General features: G+C 48.5%; 1 protein-coding gene across 2 annotated transcripts in view; it reads right to left on the reverse strand.

Moving 5' to 3' along the window:
• The window catches only part of ADCY2 (adenylate cyclase 2), a 415,077-nt gene that overhangs the window by 37,608 nt on the left and 355,634 nt on the right, over positions 1 to 21,835 (reverse strand). For both annotated transcript variants that reach the window (XM_049648289.1, XM_049648290.1), the window contains exons 17-19: positions 20,854 to 20,973; positions 14,269 to 14,438; positions 2,254 to 2,338 (exon numbers count right to left, since the gene is read on the reverse strand). In XM_049648289.1, the coding sequence (XP_049504246.1) occupies positions 2,254 to 2,338; positions 14,269 to 14,438; positions 20,854 to 20,973 (375 nt within the window). The remainder of the gene's footprint in view (positions 1 to 2,253; positions 2,339 to 14,268; positions 14,439 to 20,853; positions 20,974 to 21,835) is intronic.

Below are 21,835 nucleotides of genomic sequence, written 5' to 3' on the forward strand. Positions count from 1 at the left end.
GTGTGGTCGTTTAAACTCGGGACAAGTACAGAGAATCTTCCGTTTTCAAAAGAGGCCCTTAAGCTCAGGCTGGCATCCCTATCACAGCCTGTATTTCAGCACAGAGAGTAGTACCACGCACAGCTCTTGTCCGGGACACGGGCTATGGTTTCAGGAAGGTGTCTTAGATCCCCAGAACAATATTTAGCATGCTAACTTGCTCAGAGAGCAAACACATCACTATCGTTGCAAAAACCATGGTCATGGGCCTGGGGAGTCATCGGGACAAATGACAATGCAAATAAGTGGCTAAATGTCTGTCCTGTTGCTTAAATAAACCACCTCGGGCACAAGTAGCCCTGAGGCCATGCACATTTATGAAACTTAAAAACCTTATTTTAAACATCGGACATTTGTTTATGACATACTTGTATTTTTAGAAGACTATGCAGAAGCACTATGTCACAGGCTTCGAAGTTCTTGTTAGCCCAACAGACTTGGGACCTTAGTAGATCACTGACTGAATGATCCCGGCTCACCCTGGCGCGTTCTCGGTGCGAGCTGTCAAAGAACGATCGTCACGCCATCACTCCTGTAGGGAGCAGTGACTCTAAGGGTGGACAGTACTTATTGTCACAGTAGTGACAATAAAAGAACTGAATGCGTGTAAGACTGGAGTCATCCCTATTGTGTTAAATTAATGCCCGGAAATAATACCGAACACTTCCTATTGTTCATCTTATGCCAAAGAGTAACAGATCAAGGGGCAGCCGCTGGATGTGACAACATCTACGTAGAGGCATGTTTATCATCTCAGCGATCAATAAAGAGTTGGGAGAATTCAATTTGATTCTTGGTCCTTAAGATACACTGCTGTGAAGCAATCTGGTGACTACAGCAGGAGAAAGTGCAGACGGAACATCCTTGGGACAAAATGGGGAAACAGGGGACCCCACAGAGGGGGCGGCCATGTTTCCGGAGGAATGATCAGCTAGGGGATATTACGCAAGGAAGCCCATTTCATTCCCATTTTTCACTTCTAATAGGGTTTCCTGAGAGTGGACATGCCTTTTCTCTATGAGTGAGAACAGAAAGCAGGTCGATGGAGGAGAAAGCCAGGTGGCAGGAAACAAATGGAACCAGGAAGAAAGAACAGGACACGGTTCAATGGGTTAATCGGAACGTGCAGACTGTCAAAGCTACAAGCCAAAGGATGCAGAATGAAGCTGTGCCAGGGATGGAGGTGGGGTGGGATGGAAGGGAGGCAGGGGTCTTCGAGAGCTCTGCATCAGGACAACAATTCAGCTCCTGGGAGACTGGGGTGGGATGCACTGTAGCACTCAGGGAAGCATGCCGTGGGTGCTCCTTGGAAGAGGACAGCGTTTCCAGGCCACTCGACTGGCAGCCACAGATCCGGCCTCTGCTCTCACTGTGTGACTGTTAACAACTTCCTACGGTTTCACTGTTTAGTGCCGTGTCGATGATTAAATTGGCTTTGCATCTTAGTTGGTTATTTCTCTATATGTTGGTCCTTTGTTTTACACCATCCATCAAAGAATTCCAAGCAAACTTTGGTGAAGGCAGAGTGCCTGGCATGCAATGAGTCTATATCCTTTGGGCAATCGTGCTCGTGTGCAGCTAGAGAAAGAATATCATCCTTGAAAATCCTGCACCCACAGCCTCTCTTTGGAGACCAGAAGGAGTGGGGAGTGCAAGGAGGCACAGTTTCATTCTCATGACAAAATACAATTTTTGAACAGAGGACCGTATTTCTAGGAATGATTTCAGGTGACGTCAAAGGTATTCATACCCACTTCTAAGAAAAAGAAACAGGCCATCCATTCTGAAATGCAAATAAAATCCCAGACGAGGGGACAGTTTTACAAATAGCGTCAGCTATGGAGGGATCACCTTTGTAGGCTTCCAAAACCTACAACGTTATTTTGAGATTTACCAGGACATGGATTCCCATCTCTACCATTCACCAAGTTTGCCTCTTGCAGAAAAAAAACAAAAAAAATGAGAGACCTCTGTCCTTTTGTCTATATTTACGCACGCACACACACGTTTCTCTCTGGTGATAAAATGATTGTGACACATCAGCATTTGTTCGCATGAAAGCAGCTACAGTGCACATCAGCAAAGTATTTTCATTATTATTACTGAATAGACTCTGTTGTTTCTTTTTTTGAAATTGAGGTACAGTCAACGTACGAGCAACGTATTATTGACACGGAACTTGGGGGAAGTTATGTGAAAAAGCAGATGTCTTACCTGTCTACCCAGAACAAGGAGTGTGATGAAAAATATAAAGAGAGACACTGAGCCCATGGTCTTCAGGTCTTTCCAAATGCCTGGTCTATTGGAGAACAAACAGACAGACAGACAAAAACAATACAAAACAACATACATACGGCACTTAGAATTTGTATATCAACCAACTCGAGAACCTCCACTGCATGTTCTAGTCCAGCCAAACACACACCTTTCAAATACATCTCCAAGCCCAGATTGCAGCAAAACAAAATAATCCCTATTTTGAAAGCTCAGTAAAAGATCCTCCCAAATTAACATAGATGTGTTACTTTCTACCAAACTCTAACAAACATAAAAGAACAGAGGAACGTGCATCGTAGTATTTTCTTTACACTTCTGAGATCCATATGGATAATCTGACATAGGATACCGACTTTTGAAGTTACCACTCTCAGAAAGAGACCGTCTTCTAGAAATTAACAATCGTGGGAGGGAGAAAAACGAAGCAGGGCACTTCATTCCACCAGCTACCCTCACCTGCAAATTATATAGTTGCTCATGACTTCTTTGGTAGGCGCTCGGTCTTATGTTCTCTTTTGTATGGGTTTGTATCACAGATGGCAATTCTTGGTCCACTGCCCCGTTTCTTCTCGGGTCCAGGTAGACGTCAGTCATCAATCCCCGTCCGTGTCCTCACCACAACATTCCAGAAAACCATCACCCCGCATATGGAGTTGGCATGCGTGGTGGGCACGGGATGCCCAGACATTTTAGTCAACTGTCACTCTGGGTGTTTCTGTGAGAGTGTTTTTTGGATGAGGTTCACATTTGAAGCAGTGAGCTGAGTGAAGCCCTGCGTAATTCGGGTCGGCCTCATCCAATCAGCTGAAGGCTTAACTAGAAGAAAGTGCTGACCTGCCCCTCAGTGAGACAGAATTCTCTCTTGCCCGACTGCCTCTGATCTGAAACACTGGCTCTTCCTGGCTCTACAGCAGCTTGGCCCTCAGGCTCCAACTGGGACATTCGCCATGCAGATTTTGGACTCGCCAGCCTCTGTAGCCACGGGAGCCAGTTCCTTATGATAAACCTCTTGCTTGATATATGTATATTACATATATCATATACCAATATCCTACTGGTGCCATTTCTCTGGAGAACCCTGGCTAATCCAGCAGGGAAGGAGCTATCTCCTGTCATCCCCGGGGAGTCCCGCCTAGCAAACAGATGACCATCTCCCACACGTGATAGGACTTAAAAAGCTGATTATGGATGGAGACATACCACATAAGCAGCATAGGTCATGTTTAATTAAATTAAGTAAGCACCACGCCATCACCTTCTGTTTGTGGGTTGAGCTTGCTTTAAGATTTTCCCATCTCTCTACGGACGGTTCAAGGAATGAACCCTCTGATGACATGTGAGGAATCCACGTGGTAGCAAAAGAGCTCAGGTGGGCTTTGGAGGAAGACAACCCAGGTCGGACTGGAGTGTCCCTCCCTCCCCTACCCTGTTGATTTGTGGCACGTAGGATTGACCCCTCCAAACCTCACTCTTACCATCAGCCAGAGCGGGTAACAATACCCATCTTCCAGGCTGTTTTGGTCACTATGCCAACCACTGATAACCTGGCACAGAGCCTGATGCGTGGGAGGCACTTCGTAAGTGGTACCCATGAGTTTTAGTGAGGGTCGGGGCTAGAGAGGTCGTGAAAAAGATAAGAAAATGGAGGTTGGTGAATTATCATTAACAGAAGGCAAGATCCACGTGCGAGGGAAACCTCGATTCCTTGCAGACAGGAAGAGGCAGAATAGCCAGTCTCGGGGGCCGAAGGGCTCAGGACCTCAGAGAACTCTCCAGAAAGGCTGGGCTTCCATGAGGGGCTCATTCCTCCTTGCTGAACCGGCCGGGCTGCAAGCAGGTGAGCTCGTCAGCCGTAAGGCGTGAGGCTGTCGCCGGTTTCTCCAGTAAACAGGAAGGTGCCACATCCCTGTTTCCCCAGAACGGATCCTAAGAAATGAAGTTGCTCCTTCACGAGCCTGTGACAGCTGTGTCTAAAAGCGCAGCTGCAGTGGCTGAGGAGAGCAGATGTTTATCAACGTCGGCTGCAATGAATATTAAACCCTTATTTTTCTATATTGACTCTAGTGACACCATATTGCCAGTTAGCAAAAGCGGTACAACGCAGCGAGTGCTCTCAGATGTGCAGGCGGGTTTTAAATGTTCGTGTTGCTTCACAAACTTTCCATTCTTTTATAATTCTAGGGGTCTGAGGACCCCTGCCCCAATCCTGTTTCACGTAAGGTCATGTTGTGAGGTAGCGGGGGTTAGGACTTCACCCCGCCCCCGGAACTCCCAAACAAAGAGTCAAACGTTAACTCCCGGGGCCGGACCTTGCTGCACGTTCATCCATGCGGCCAATCGGAACTCAGGTCCCCCCTTGCATGCCCGGCTAAGGGACCAGATGTCCCAACCATGCAGAGCCAGCTCAGGTCCCTCTCAGGGATGGAAACGGGGAGGTAGGGCCCTCTGTATGCAGTCTGGGGCCTGGCTGGGTTTCCAGTTAATCACACAGAAAATACAGGCAAGCGATCCTATCTGGGACTCCTCACGTGAATGCATGTGAACATTGGTTTAGGGGGTAGAAATGCTCTGTTCCACCGTCTCCCAGATCTGGAGCCTTAGTGGGGAAGAGCGATGGGAGGGGTGGGGGCCTCGAGGGAGAAGGACAAGGGGAGACAAGACAAGTGGTTGCTGGATGGGACTGAATGGGCCTCAGAAGTAGCAAGACGCATCAGCATGTAGAACAGACTTGTGGGCACACGAATGCCTTTCTCCCTCCTGACCCTCTCTGCCACCTAAGAAGGATTGCACTGTGTTTTCATGGATTTCATTTAGGCTTCTCAAAAATGTCTTTTATTCATCCAGCCAAAAAGAATGGCTGATTCCTACAGGAGCCCTTGTCTCCCGTGTGGACCATGCATGGGTGAGTGCCATATGGCTCCTGCAGTCTGAATGAGAAATCTGTCCATCCACAGATGCATTCTTGGGTTACCTTGCTCTTTGTGTGCATGTGGGAGAGGCTGGGAGGAAGGGGAGTGTGTAGCACGGAGGGAGCATCCAGAATAGGTAGAATGGAATCCCGGGAGCTAGTTCAGTCAATTGTGTTGATCATCACGTTCCATCAGGTTCCTAGAGCTTCTAAAAACAAGGTACTGTAAGCTGGGTGGCTCAAAACAATGGAAGTTGATCACTTCACAGTTCTGGAAGCCAGATGTCTGTCTGCAGTCAAGGTGTTGGCAGGACAGTGCTCCCTCTGAAGCCCATAGGGACGTCCTTCCTCGCCTCATTCTGGTGCTCGCCAATCCCTGGTGTTCCTTGGCTCACCACCGCATCATTTCAGCGTCTGCCTCCACCAACAAATGACGTTCTCTCAGTGAGTCTGTGTCTTCACACGGTCATATTAAAAAAAAGATTTTTTTTAATGTTCATTTTTGAGATAGAGACAGAGCATGAGTTGGGAAGGGGCAGAGACAGGGGGAGACACAGAATCCGAAGCAGGCTCCAGGCTCCGAGCCGTCGGCATGGAGCCCGACGCGGGGCTCAAACCCACAAACCGCAAGATCATGACATGAGCCAGAGTCAGATGCTTAACGGACTGAGCCATCAAGATGGCCATCTTCTTATAAGGACACCAGCCATGCTGGATTAGGGCCCATCCCACTCCAGTAGGACTTCATTCAGCGAAATAATCTGCAACAACCCTACTCCAAGTAAGGTCATGTTGTGAGGTGGCCGAGGTTAGGACTTCACCATGTCTTCTTTGAGGGACGCAATTCCACCTATAACCATCGTGTTGGTCATTTATGTAAAAATGGCAGCTGGCTGGGTGGGAGGCCTCCTTCTCTCTCTCTGTTCTTTAAGTATTAAGGTTGCAATCCACTTTGGACTTGCCGTTGTCCCGCTGTGCTATCCCAGAGTGATGAGGTATGGGTCACAGCGCTGACAGAACTGAGAAAGTTTCTAACTCAGGGACAGTTCTAGCAAAAATGTGACAGGATATGGTTCCTTTCACACCTAAAAACTGGGCCCTAGAGACTCAGATGCCCAAACGAGCCTGGGGCCACACACTAATTTACAGCTGGCCCTCACCCTGAGGCTGTTAATGGAGCGATCATTCTGGCCCTCAAGTTTTCAGAGGACAAAAGAACAAAGAACCCTAAAAAATTGGAATTTTTGAGGAATTGCCTGGTGGACCAGCTCTAACCTAAAGGCCAACGGTTCAGGTGAGGTACAAAGGACATTCTTCAATCTCAGGAGAGAGAGCAGTCCAGGCACGGAGACTTAACCATGATTTCCCATTTAAAAGCTTTACGTTTACCTAGCGGAAACAGGCCTCTATTATCTTAAGAAGAAAAGTACCTAAAGGAACTCAGGATTATAGGGTAGTTCTGTTTTAAACTTCCAGGTAGTTCCAGAGCGGCTGCACCAGTTTGCATTCCCACCAACAGTGCCTGAGGGTTCCCCTTTTTCCACATCCTCACCAACACCTGTTGTTTCTTTAAAAAACAAAAAAAAACTGTGTTTTAAAAATATTTATTTATTTATTTTGAGAGGGAGGGAGAGAGTGCACATACCCACAAGCAGGGGAGAGGAGGGAGACAGAGAGAGGGAGAAAGAATCCCGAGTAGGCTTCATGCTGTCAGCGCAAAGTCCGACGTGGGGCTCGATCTCACGAACGGTCAGATCGCGACCTGAGCGGAAACCACGGGTCGGTCGTTTAACCCACGGGGCCACCCAGGCGCCCCTGGTGCTGACGTTTTTTTACTCCTGCAGCCAGGCTTGCCTTTTGGGTGGACAATTCAGTCCATCTGCACCGAGAGTAGTGTTGGTTGGCAAGGACTTACTCGTGCCCCCTCACCAAGGGTTCTCTGGCTGTTCGCTACTTCCTCTGCTCCCTTCTTCTTCGAGGTTTTCTGTTCCTTGAAGGTTTGCACGGCTCTCTTCACACCCGAAAGGGCAGTCCCCTCCTGGAGTCCTTATGAACGGCCCCTGGGACAGAAACAGCTTGGGGCTTCCTGAGACTGGCTGTGGTCACGGCTGCTGCACGACCCTTGCCCCCTCCCGTGGCCCAGTTCTCAAGCTGCGAGCCATCTCTCCGCCTGGCCGTGCACCGGGCAGAGTACTGACGGCCTCCTTCGGTTTGCTCTGACAAACCTTGCTCAAGTTCGAGTCTGTCGTCCGTCTCTCCCTGGTCCTCAGATCCGCGCCGGCTTTCTGTCCAAGTTGGCAGTCTCCTCCACCACTGGGAGCGCGGGCGGGGAGCCGGCTGCGGGGTCGGGGTGCGAGGGCGGCGCGTGGAGCCCAGCGGGGAGCCGGCGGGCCTGCTGCGGGGGGTCCACGGGCGAGGTGTTCCCAGTGTCCCCCGGGGCGGGCTTCCCGACGGATGCCTCGATGCAGCTAGTGGGATCCGCATCCCCGTCGGGCCCGTCGAGAGTCCCCGTCAGTCCCCCGCCCGGCCGCTCACCGTCCCCGTCACGCAGCTCAGGACTCAGCACCGTGCACGGGGCCAGGAGGGAGCCTCCCTGGCAGCATCTGGCACGGCGGCAGCAGCGGGGGCTTGCTCGCATGGGCCTCGGCTGTGCCACCCTGGGGGAGGCGGGGAGTAGAGTCAGGCCGGTCCTCTTAGCTACTTCAGTGCATTCAGACTTGCAAGGTTTTCCCAGAAGCATGCTGGGACTTCCGCTCTGGAAACCGGACTCGCACAAAGGCTCCGTCGTCTGTGGGTGACTGGCTGAGTGTTCTCCAGGGGCTCCCGGACCACGTCCCAGAGGGGCTCGAGCTGGTTCACGGCCACGGCGGCGTGAACGCCTGGGGTCCGTACGCCTCTCATCTGACGCGCGGGGGCATGAGATGCCTCTCGGACCCTTTGGCGTACGCTGCTGAATCCCTCAGCTCCTACAAGGGCACTTTTGTCCCTGCACAGACGCCAAATCACCGTTACAGAGGTTGGGGGAGGGGCCAAGACGAGAGACACGTTGTTCTGCCGTGATGCTGGAGTCGCCTGTCTCCTGCGCTTGGGAGTCCTCATAGTTCTTCAACGTCTTCCCGACGTGAGTCAACGCTGGGCCCTAACACAAGCCGGCCGACACGCTCTCTCCTTTTCTAGGCGTGCGGCATGAACTTAACCCCGACAGACAAGTCTCCCGCGAGCCTTCCCGTGAGACGCGATCTTCTCAGAGAGACTTTGTGATCTTCTTGACGGTAGAAACTGTACTTTCTTCGTCTCCGTGCGCTCAGGCTCCAGCAGTGAGGCCCGGCATACAGCGGGTGTTCAATAGAAGTGTGTTTTAAAAACACGTGAGTGAGGGGACACATAATCGTGCTGGTTTGAAACCCCAGGGGCTTCCTTTCTAGACACTTTCCTCTCCTGGCTGGACACGGATCCCCTGGAACCCGCAGCAGTCCTCCAGGGCGGGTGGCCCAATGTCACCCAAGGACAGAGGGCCCCGAGCCTATGCTTTCTCAGAGTATCTTTTTTTAAGGTTATTTATTTATTTTGACAGAGACAACGTGCAAGGAGGGGAGGGGCAGAGACAGAGAGGAAGAGCGAGAATCCCAAGCAGGCTCCACGCTGTCGGAACAGAGCCCAACACAGGACTCCATCCCACGGACCGAGAGATCGTGACCTGAGTCGAAATCAAGAGCCGGTCGCTCAACTGGCTGAGCCACCCAGGCACCCCGGCCTTTTTTTTTTTTTTTTTTTAACTTTTTCTCATTGAATTGTTCATAAATGCCAAGCAAGACATTCTGGGGCTGGAACAGCCTACCACACTAAGGCACAAGCTCTCGCTGGGAAATGCGCCCAGGGGACAGCTGCAGGTCAGGAGAGAGGACAAAGGCGGGGCTGAGAGCCGCGCTGGCCCTCTGCTATGGATGTGATAATGCACTTGACGAATGCGGTCGTGGTTTCGTTCCGTAAAGGTGATCGTAGGCGGGAGGCGACTGGCCGATCAGTGCAGTGAGACGCAGGGCTGTGCGTGGCCTTAGCATCAGAGGCTGACGGAGTGATGATTAAGACGCATTCTGCACAGTGTCTGGGCACAGGCCCCGGGAAACCTCCTCCCCGCCCCCCACTCCAAAATCAAACAGAACAGCCTAAAAATCAAGTACTCTCCTGCAGGTGGATCCACCTCCCAGGGCATTTTCTTTTCTAGGTTAAATAACACAGTAGCTCACTGGTGGTTGCTTTTTCTAGAAGAAAGAAGAGAAAGTTTGGTGGAATTGAGTAGCCCTCAGACGACTTGCTTTTACGTCGGGCAGCTCGGACGACCCACCACCAGCTTCTCTGACCCCCCAACCCACTGCGGAGGGCGGGGGGGGGGGCGGTTGCAGCCACGCAGAAACGTGTGTTTCTTACTTTCTGGAGATACAGAGAGGGGAAACTGGGCAGGGGACGAGAAGCTGAGATGTTAACTTCGAAAGTAATTTCAAAACTTTTCAACATTAACTTGGATACGTGATGGGTTAGAATGTAAATCTGGAATACATTTTTAATTTAAAAGAGGAGACCTGAGAGGAATTTCAGGTGCTTGGGGACACCCCCAGGCCCTCGACCACAGGGTGGACGTGCGGTGCCGTCCTGCCTTTCTGCTGATCGTGATTAACGCTGCAGTGAGCTCACCCTCAGCTGATCCCACGTTGGGACACTGTCAAAATCTGTCGCGTCATCTCGAATTCTGTGCCTTGAATGAGACACAGGAAAAACAGAGAAAGCGGAACAACGTCACACTGAAGGTGCTTAACGCGTAGCTCCCGGTGACATGTGTCTGAGCATCTCCACCACCACGCTTGACGCAGAACTTTAAGGAAGTTAAAATTATGCAGACATTTCTACCAACAACAATCCAGAGCTTGCGGACGAGGCTGGACACTGGGCATCGCTGCTTACTTACACGCCTCACGTATACGCTGTCCACAAAGGATTTGTCGTATTCAGCTGAGCGCCCAAACAGAGCCAGCCGGTTCCTTGTTATCCACCCCACCAGCCACCGTCCTGTTCAAGCTCCCCACCCCCGCATTTTCAGAATTAAACGCACGTTTCCTATATTCAGGTGGATTAGCATAATGGCCGGGTCCATAGGAAACGATAACACTCATCCCTTGAGACTTTTCAGTTCTGCAAGAAAAAAACTCCCAGGAAAAATCTGACAGTGTCTTGTGGACTCTGTGGCAAGACCTTGACAAGGGAAGGGAAAGTGTCTTCGAAACAAGAACATCTTCCAGCAACATCAACGCTCATCAGCATCACCGTCACTGCCAAGAGCACTTGGTGTCCTCCGTGGTGCCGGCCGAGGGCTCTGGGAGACAGCGTCACGGGTAGGAACCGGAATGGCCACTGACTGGTTCAGCAAAACATCCTGTACTCACGGAAAAACGGGGGATGTCGTAAATGCCAGAGAATTAGGAAACGGCTTCTCCTGGACCTTCTGAATACCAGAAACACCCGGGCTTCTTCCACCATGACGTGACTTCCCAGAATCGCATTAAGAGCAGGTAATGGTAAGTATTGGGGCATCGCTGGCCTCTGTTTAATGAACTTTCAGTGGCACACTCAATCTCTTTTCTCCTCCTTTAGAGTAGGCTTTCCACACTCGTGAATCTGTCGGAATATCTTTGATGTCACTTCCTGAATTATTCGTTGAGCTGGAGTTTTTCTGGTGCATACTTCTCCCGTTTTCTTCGCTAACCCTGTTGTAAAAACGTCCCTGTTGGCTTGTAACATCCTTTTGGCTTGTCCATTATCAATGTCAAATTTGGTTCCGAAAAGGCCCCCGAAACATGGGTGACGGTGAACTCACATAGAGGATGACAATACGGTCCAAATGTGTATTCAGAAAGTGGCCTAACGCTGCCTTATAAACAGAGATGCCCTCTCCAAACTTGCCCTTGAAACGTAAGAGTACAAACAAAAACCGATCCTGTTCCTGAAAAGACACATCTGCCATGAGCCTCTGTCTTCAGGGAAGCAGGTGAGGTGAGACTTTTCATTGCAGCCAGTATTTGGGCCTTTCTGGTTATTAAGGAGTCTACCTGCTGTTATTCATTTATCTAACAGATATTTCTTAGCACCTACTTACTAGAGGGCAGGCACAGTTATAGGCACTGTGGTTATCAGAGTGGTACTCAGTTCAGACCTGCTCCTTCCTCGATTCTAGAGTGTCTGTTACCTGCCTTAAAGAAAAGAGGGCAGCAGATGACAGAGCCCCATCTGCTTCCTCTAGGGGAGACATTCCCCAGCTTTGCAGGGTGACAGGGCCGCTCGGTCTGCAGGAACACCCACGGTGAAAGCAGAAGTCTGGGGTAGGTCTGCTAGGAATGCTCAGTGTTGACAAGGGGTCCAGTCCAGGGGCCAAGGTGGGCCCCAAGGGCACTGACTATCACAGCAGAGCACACATTCCAGAAAGAAGACCAGGGCAAGGACCAGGAAGCCAAGAGTGAAAAGGGAGACCAAGGATGCAAAGACCAGAAATAAGTCAGAAAAGGGACGGGGCCAAGCACATCTTCAGTGGCACGGATGAGCTCTGTCAGGACTGGGAGTGCGGTGTGGCACTCCTGGGAACCAGCTCCCTCCTTGAAGGGAGCCACTGGCTTTGGGATTTAGGGATGTTCCATCTCCAGGTCCCGTCCCAGATCAGGGGGCTTTTGTTTTTCTGAGGATCCCAGTGTCTTAACAGAAAGGAAGTGTACCAGCGTCTACACCATCGAGGCGAAGGATGAGGAAACCTGGGTCAGGTGTTTGATGGGGAAACCTCTTGAATTCTCTCGAACAAAGAACACATATGCATTGGTGGGTTTTGGCTCCGGGAGGGGTTTAGGGTTCTCTCAAACACACACTGAGGCTGAAGAAATCAGGAGGGAAATGGAGACAGTCTTGGTCTTAGGAGTCTCTCGTTTGTTTGTTTTAATATGTTTAAAAATGTTTTTAATGTTTATTTATTTTTGAGGAAGAGAGAGAGCCTGATGGGGGGCTCGATCTCAGGAATCAGATGCTTAACTGACCGAGGCACCTGGGGGCCCCTCATTTGGGATTAGTTTTAAACTGATATTGAGAAAATTTGTTGATTTCAAGGTGTTCTGCTATCCTGCCAAGAACAGTCACCTTTTGGCGGAGGAATGCTTGGGGGGTACTGGGGCAGCTCGTGCAGGAAGCGGGTCTGGACAGGCCAGAACTGTATGGGCAGGAGGAGGACGGGGAGGCAGGTGCGTCCCTCCTCCTGGCAGGACGCTATCTTCCTTCGGAGTGGAGGCAGGTTCTGGAGGCTTCTCAGGGCAGCCCTCTCTGATTGTAAGGTTCTTATGAAGACACGACCAGAAGAATACACACAAAAGATCTTGAATGAAATGAAAGGGCTCGGGAAGTAAAAACTTTTCTTCAACCAAGTAACTCCTCTAGTGCTGCTCGGTTCTGACCCGAGATCGTGTGTCTGTCTCAGGTCCCCAGGAGTAATTCTCTCTCCATCAGAAAGCCGCTGATCTAATTGCTTCTTTGTCTTCAGATGCGTCGCATGTTCAGGAGCCTCAAACTTAATAAAGGGAAATTCAGTGGCCTTGTCTGCTGCGCATAGAAATCGGTAACGCCACATTTACATAGGGATTTGAGGCAGGCTCCCTGGATGTGGCAGAGAAATATTCAAGCATGTTTGCTTGGTGACTCTGAGAACTTATTGGAAAATTAACTTCTGATTTCATTCTCCTCCTTGCTAAGGAATCATAAACCTTCTTTAATACCATTATGCATTTTTGCAACTCGACTACTCTTCAGCTTGATTACAGATTATTAAAGCTTCATGGTGTGGAAGACGATGGAAATTAAATTACGTGAAGAGAATGCACTGCCACTGTGTTTCTGAAAGTTCTTACTGGCAAGAAACGTGCACGCAGTGGGGGGCCCACTGTCCTTGACACTGAACCTCTGATGGAGAAGTAAGTGGCCATATGCTGTCAACACAAGCCATCTTTCTGGAGCCACACATCTAGGAAAATATTTAAGGCATTTATTTTATATTAAAAGAAATATATAGATATTTTACGGAGGATTATGCAACACGCCTACAGAAAAAAACTGGAAGCCTGGCGGGTCTAGAAATAAACCCAACACTTGATGTAAAAAGTTTTGCTATCAAGATGTGTGATGGACAGTATCATAATGATTCCATTTTTTTTTTTCAAGCAGGGAACAGGTATTCTAAGCTTATGGAAGTGATTTGATGGCAGGAGACCTTTCATAAACCCAAAGAGGGGCTTGAGGACCATTTCCAATATTTCCGAACTCGGGACCCGATGCTTTCACATCATATCGTCTGATCGTATCGGGGACCGGATTATATCATAGGTCCACCTCTTCCTGCAAATCAATCTCTTCATAGAACAGAGAATCGCCAGCTGCCAGTACCTCCTTCCACACCAGGGTATTTTAGGAAATCTCCCGTAAGATGTTGAACTCTATAACTTGTGAAAGTATCCACTTACTTTTCCGGTGTATGTGGATTCCTCTGTTTTGAACTGGGGTCCACTCTGCCCCGCAGGGCACATTTGGCAACGTCTGGAGACATTTTTGGTGGTCATGACTCGGGGCGGGTGGCTGTGAGTGGCATCTGGCGGGTAGGGGCCAGGGATGCCGCGACATACCCTATAATGCCGAGGGCAGTCCTCCCACCGCCCGACACAACAGAAACTTACTCGCTCCGAAGTTTTATAATGCTGAGGAAGAGAAACCCTAGGTTATTGTTATCAATACAGTACAGATTGGGGCAGTAATCACCTCCCTAAACCTCCTAAGGGTACATGATGATAGATATTGTATATAATCTATAGTGAAGACACACATCAATTTTCTGCACCACAATTTCAAAGAAAAGCCCACACAATGACTATCAACGGCAAGGATACCGCTAGTCTGTGTTTACTCAACACACACTCACGTCATCAACGTCCCGTGAAACCACCGCGGAGAAGGAAGAGGGCGCAGGTTACCTCTCAAATAAGACCTGGCTGTAGTCGTCCAGGACGTGGGCGTGAGTGTGGAGAAGGATGGTGTTGTAGCCTATCAACGCCGCCATCATGATCAGCATTTTCAACTCGTAATTCACCCGCAGGAAAACCGAGCAGGAAATCAGTCCCAGAATGCAGCTGTAGATAAAGTACTGGAACAGGGAAACATATCAGATGAACGTTTAGGATCTCTTCTGCGAAATGCTGGAATAGGAATTCACACTGGGGGTCACCACCAACCCCCAAGCTCACGCACGCAACTTCCGAACTGGCTGTGAGAAACAGATGCCCTTTTCTGTTTTCTGACCCCGGGGTACACGCCCGAAAATGTGTGCTTTAGAAAAGAATTACTCATTCCGTGGCTTGCTGACCCAGTGAAGCATGCCCAATGAGAACAATCGTGCGTATTGCCAATAGAAATAATTCTTAACGATCTACACTGAAGGCAGGTCATGACTCGCAAATGTCATTTGCTTCTCGAAGATGAAAACAAGTGACTCTGTACACAGGTATCGATTTTAAAAGCTATAGTACTTAGAATCTCTTTCGGCCTTTCAATTCTTAATTTATGAAGATATAAATCATTACCGGGGGTTCTGTTAAAAGCATAAGAAAGCCTCGGCATTTTATTAAAGGAGAAACTCCAGGTCCAAAGCAGAGAGGATTTGACAAACTAACAGCTTTGGCCGGGGTGAGTCACAGAGTCCCTGGAAGTAGGCAGGGAACACGAGGGAATGGGAAGAGCTAGGCGTGTGGAAAAAAGCCAGCACGTTGCATCCCCTGTCGTCCCCAGGAAACAGTGACACGCGTGCCCTACTGTGGTGCTCCCTCGCCATTTGCCCTACGGGACATCATCGAGATGCGACAGCCCCAGCCAATCTTGCTTTGCTCACTCATTAGCGGGGTCCCCAGTGACCCAACCTGGTTGTGGAGCATGTCTCCATCTATAAAATGAGGGGAAGAATGCCCTCTGTTTTTTTGTTTTTTTTTTGAATGTTTACTTATTTTGAGAGAGAGAGAGAGCAGAAGCGGGCGAGAGGCAGAGAGAGGGAGAGAGAGAATCCCAAGCAGGCTCCACACTGTCAGCGCAGAGCCCGATGTGGGCTCCATCCCACGAACCGTGAGATCACGACCAGAGCCGAAACCAAGGGTCAGACACCTAACCGACTGAGCCGCCCAGGTGCCCCTCATATCCTCCTTTTAAGTCACTGAAAAGAACAAGCAAAGCTTGCGGCCCAGAGCCCTGCCAGCCAGGAGGGATGTGGTAAGTGGACACGGTCGCCAGGCCCAGGGGGCCTCTATCTGTGACACGGCCGTGTCCTCAGGAACCAGGGTTGGCTGCTACCGGCATTTCTGGAACAGAAGCAGCACTCAGTAAAGTTTCATGGTATAATGAAGCATAGATCCGACTGATGTTTGACAGACCCTGTCTTTAAAAACTAGCCCGGTCTGTCATTTCCATTATATGGAATAAGCCACGGAAGGCCAGCGATATTAGCTCATCCATCCTGCTCTTGGGGAAGAGAAGTCGAGAAGCCAGCCGCCCTGGTCACACAAAGCACTTCCTTCTCTGCGAGAGGGAGGTTTGGCAGCGAGGCGGCCACACAAGGGCTAATACAGATCCGTACTCATCAGGACTCAGACCTGGCATTTCAGCTTCCCGAGGAAGACCAGCCACCGCCCTGGATCACACAGCCACTGGGTCACCCTTTAGGAGGTGAAGCTTTCCTGAGCAAGGCGGCCTTACAGGTGGCAGTGTTTTACGGGACACGGAGGGCTGTAAGCAGAATTTCCATGGCCAGATTACCTCCCCGAGGGGGGGTTCCCCACTAGGCTGACCCCACTCTCCCCGCAGCAGAGAATGGGGGGAGGAACAGAGGAAAGAAAGGTGTCCTGATAGGACTGTTGGGGCTGGCCGAGTGGAAACACAGAATCGAGGCAGGGAGACCTGGCTCAGTTTCTCCCAAAACAGGAGGTAGGGGAGGGGCGTGTGCTCCTAAACCAGCCCTGAGTTACATGGAGTTCTGCCACCATTCCCTTAGCCTGGTGACTAAGTCCCCAGCTCAGAGGGCAGGCGTGAGGGCTCAGGGCCAGGAGGCGCCTCAGGCCTGGGGACAGACACAGAACCCAGAGCAGGCAGCTCAGCAAATTCCCCAGGGAGGGCTGCTCAGGGACCGTGTACAGCAGCTTCACGGGGAGCCTCATCCCACCGAATCCGACAAGATAACAGGCTTCTGTGTCTCATGTCTCCTTGCGTTAGTTCATTTTTCTGCTATTTCACTGTTCATTTTGAAAGTTACCCTCCACGATGGGTTGGCAGTTTAAAAAAAACTAAACAAGTGAAAGCAGGGGCCTTCCCCACAAAGTCCGAGAGGCCCTGGTTTACAACCCAGTGGTCTTTCAGTGAGTAGTGGAGAGTAGTCTAGAACCGCTCCTCGAAGGCCATGACATTGCCTTGGGGGCCGGCTGTGGGGGAAGCTCTCAGTTCCAGCCACGATGCTGCTAGTGAAATGATGCGGGAGACCTCAGGATGAACGTCGTCAACAAATGTGTCACCGTGAGTATCAGTGTATGCACGTGCACCTGGTGGGGGGACACAGGGTCACACAGGATTTCTGTAGCACCCCTCCTTTGAACTAAGTGCCAACACCTATACAAATACAGCCTATGGATTCACTTATTTTATTTTATTTTATGTTTTATTTATTTTCGAGACAGAGAGAGAAGGGGGGGGGGCGCCAACCGGGGAGAGGGCCGGAGAGAGGGAAACACAGAATCCGAAGCAGGATCCAGGCTCCGAGCTGTCGGCACAGAGCCCGACGCGGGGCTCGAACCCACGAACTGTGAGATCATGACCTGAGCCAAGTCGGACGCTCAATGGACTGAGCCACCCAGGTGCCCCTGGTTTCACATTTTAAAATTCGTGCTTAGGCTTTTAAAAAGTTTTCCTATTTCAAGAGTATCTACTGAAAAACGTACGTCAATGGCAAGCGGCATTTAGTCATTTACTATTTACTTTCTAGACCGTCTGGAGGTCATGCACAATGTGGTCTGGGAGTTAATTAAAGGTAGGCTGGCAGCCTGCAGACAGCGGAAGGGGGGCGTGTGAACGAGGGGGATAACCTGAGAGGGCCAGGCCAGGCGTTCTGGAGATCGGCTGTCTCCACCACATAACGAAGCCGCCAGGGAGAACACCGACTGGGCAAGAGTCCTGGCGGTAGGCTCCCGAACGGACTTCCATTAGGATGTAATTACTACTGACCTGATTTCCGCATAGTTTCGATGTAGTTGATATGTTATTAGTTAATGTGTATATTCTTTATTCATATTGAAAATCATTACTATTACTTTAATTACTAAACATCATTTGTTAATATCCATTAAGATTAGGTGAACAGAGTTAAAATTAGTTAATATGGTTATTAACATGTTTGATATAGCTAACTGATGAAATCAATTTGCATTTTTTTTTCAATTTGCATTTTTGCGCCAAGGGAACAGCGGCTATCATCTTGGATAATTCAGTTAGGTCTCTTTGGCCTCAGTTTCCTCACACGGAAAATGAGAATTCCAGTAATAGCAAACTCACAGGGAAGCTTTTCAGATATAATGATATAAATACAGATGTAGTATGAACTGCCTCCATGGCAAAAATCCTTTGTGGTAGATTTTGTTGGATATTTTAAAATGACTTCTTCCCCCCCCCTACTACAGGAATAATACATCTGGTGTTAAAACTTAGGGAATATACAAAGGACTCGTATAAAACTAAGGGTCTCCTATAATCTCCAACCACGAACTTGAGCCGCTATTAATTCGTTTGGGTATATTTTTCCATCCTTTTTTTGTGGGGGGTGTGCTACTTATTCCTGATATTTTAATACTACTCAATACTGATACTGACATTTTCGAAAATTGGGGAATATTTGGGATGTTTTTAAGTGACACTTTTCAATTAATAATTTATTGTGAATATATATTTCTATGTCATTAAATATTTGGCTACAATATCTTTGTCATGGCTAGATATAACTAAATAGCAGAATTTATTTATTTATTTAATGTTTATTTATTTATTGTTTTTTTTGAGAGACAGAGAGAGACAGAGTGTGAGCAGGGGAGGGACCGAGAGAGAGAGACAGAGAGAGAGAGAGAGAAAGACACAGAATCTGAAGCGGCTCCAGGCTCTGAGCCATCAGCACAGATCCTGACATGAGGCTCGAACTCACAGGCCGCGAGATCATGACCTGAGCCGAAGTCGGAAGCTCAACCTACTGAGCCACCCAGGCGCCCCAGAATAGCAGAATTTATTTAAACCATTAAGTTTATTCTAACTCGTAGGTTCTTTACTTTCTTTGTTCTTGGAGTTACATAAACACTTTGATGAACACCTTTGTTGCTTAGTGTTGATGCCTCTAAGATTAATTTCTTTTTTTTTATTAATTTTTTCTAATGCTTATTTTATTTTTGAGAGAGAGCGAGAGACAGAGCATGAGCAGGGAGACACAGAATCTGAAGCAGGCTCCAGGCTCCGAGCTGTCAACACAGAGCCCGACGTGGGACTCGAACCCACGAACTGTGAGATCGTGACCTGAGCTGACGACTATTACAGATTACGGTCGAGAAGCGTTACATCTTCTTGATGTAACAAGAAGCCGTGAATGTGGACATGAGTGTGGACAGTCCTGCCCACTCCCTCGTCGAGCTCAGATATCACGGACGATGGGGTCTGAGAGGAATCACGTGGAAGTTGTGCATGGCTCTCCGATGTTCCCTTCCGTCTGTGAAGGGGGAAGCCAGCATGTTCTCAGGCCCTTCTGGGACTCTTAATAACTCTAACACTGCACTTTCTGTGCAGTGTTTGAGCACATGGGGAATCCTTGGCAGAGCTCATCATAATCTCTCTTTCTGATGACTTATTACTGGAACAACAGTGGCTTGTTGACAAAATTCTACCTACATTTTAAAGAGTCTATTGTGTATTTTTTCGTGTTTTTTTTTTTTTTTTTAATTTTTTCGAATCTTTTAAGGCTGAGTAAATGTTACTCTCCCCCATTTTGGGTTTCTAACGGTTTATGCTTCTTTTGAAAATAAGTCATACCAACTTACCTAATGAGACTCCGAATGATGACCTTACTGCTTTTAGTGACAAACAGTGGGTTGTTGCATCCACAAATACCGGGTGGAGAGATTTAAAAAAAAAAAAAAAAAAGCTTTGCCAGCTATCCTTTGTTTTTATGCAAATGTACGTTCATTGCAAATGGCTGAAGTGCCCTGTGAATGCTGCCTGGGACGCTCTGTCCCTCTGCCAGTGGCCTGGTACCTCTGTGCATGCCAGTGCCATTCTTTCAAGGAGGGAGGGCCAGACCGCAGTTCACGTAAATCTTTCTCTACAGAAGGCGGCTTCAAATTGCCCACAGTGAGATCACAGCCAATAAACCCTTGCCATGCCTCCTGTCTCTCACTTTTCATGTAACTAAAACAGAAAAGATGTTGTCTAGCACTCATGGGAGCTTATGATAATGCTTAAAATGAGAACCAGGGCCCCTTGGACGAGGGACAGATTTATGGCAGGCTTTCTTCCCATGCCCATGGGGACATTATTAGGGACCTTGGTCAGCTTGCCTCAGAAACCCTCTCAAAAACACCACCAGACACCCCAATTCTGTACAGAGAGCTGGAAGCTTCCCAGGCACTGAAGACAGGAAATGGGAAAAAGGATCCAAGCCAAATATCAAGGGAACAAATCAGCAAAAGAAGAACGAGGAAAGGAATCTGCTTTATTACCACAGCTAATGGAGTCTAAAAAACTGGCCAAAAATCTTTAAAGTATACACACTAAATCACCAATTTCAGTCTCCAAAATAGTTCCTTTAGCACTCTCAAAATGTGACTCTATGGGACAGAAACCAGGTGGGAATAATCTACTTTAGATGATTAAGTGAGAGGAGACTATCAAAACTTTTTTTGCATTAATGATTTATGAAATGAAGTTACTAAATAGTAAATAACTGACTTAACCCTTTCCACCGAAGAGACCGACATATTAGCCAGTTTTGAAATTTGAATCTTGGCCCTTCTCTGGAGGATGGTTAAAATGAGTCAGTCGGCAAGGATTATTTGAGGATATAACCAGTGGGCAGCGTCTACAGCCAAGGGAGAGGCAGAAATACGAGAGGCAGTCCCCATCATCAGCAAGGAAGCCAACACTATTCCACCGGGACTACTGGCAAAACCCATCCGCAATGAACCCAGAACTTCAGTGACATACAACGCAACGTCAAACGCTGAGATACATGCTATCGAATGTAGCACTAAGAGAATAAAAGCAGAGATATCTGTGAGAGCACCAAAAGGACACTGTAAGTTTGCACCGTAAGTGTGTCTAATCGGCGTCCCTCAGCCTGGCTGGCAGATTTTGGCTGGTCGGGACTTAACTCAAGTATCCACACCAAGGAGGAGAAGTGAAATCTACAGCAGATCAGAAAGTGGAGGCCATCACGTTAAATGCGCTCACAGCTTAGAGCAAGACAACCAGAGCAGTAATAATGAGTGAAATGCTCTTACCGGGAGGAAAAACAAATTCTGTGCTCGCAGAATCACTGCCTGATTGTTTAAGGCAGAAAGACTCGTGTTTGATGTGTTGGCAGGCGGAGGCATGGCTTCTTCTGGGTCGCTCAGGAAAAACTGCAAAGAAAATGTTTTTTCAGTGAATTAGTGCACCAGAGATTAGAGAGACAGCGGGGGGGGGGGGTGCTGCATTATTAATGACTGCGTTCCTTTTGCAGCATAAGCAGGATTACGTGGGCAATCTGGCGTCTGTCTTTCAAATGCGAATAGCTCCGTCTTCTGCTGTTTGAAGCTTTGAGAATTTCCATTAAATAAGTAAATATTTATTGTTGCGCTCCACACTTGTCGTGGATTCCAGAACGATAAGACAATATTAAGGAAAACAGAAACACTTCTGTGCGATGTTAAATTAGAAATGTACAAAGCACAGGGCAGAGGGCTTGGTCGGAATCATATCTGAGGGTGACATCACCTCACACACAGACACTCAACTCTACCGAGAAAGCAGAACCTTCAGGTTGTTTTTTTTTTTTTTTTCAGAGTCTTCACCCTCTTGCTTCAAACATGAACTGGGTCGATGGAGTTTTTGACTTTAAGAAATTAATTGTGTGGGCAAAATGCACTACTTGGCATCAGCATTTGTATGTATTATTTGTGAGCGCTTGGCAGTTCAGGATCACAAGGGGTAGAATGTGGAGAGGGGTGAACGCTCTGAGTAAGGACTGCTGGAAAGGGGTCCTCGCTCTGGAAAAAATAAGTAATCCTGAGAAAACTAGCTCTTCAGCCATGGTCCCCAGAAGGAAAGTGCCAACCAGTTGGCGAGGTAGAAGAAATTCAGTCTCTGTCTCTCTCGTTCTCTCATTTTTTTCCCCGGTTTTTCTCTGTTTCTCTTTCTCTGCGTTTCTGTTTTTCTTTTTCTGTCTCTTTCCCGGAGAAGCTGCAGCACGTTATTTTTTAACGTTATTTTTTAACTTTTATT

The sequence above is a fragment of the Panthera uncia genome (assembly GCF_023721935.1).
Source record: "Panthera uncia isolate 11264 chromosome A1 unlocalized genomic scaffold, Puncia_PCG_1.0 HiC_scaffold_17, whole genome shotgun sequence".
NCBI lineage: Eukaryota > Metazoa > Chordata > Mammalia > Carnivora > Felidae > Panthera > Panthera uncia.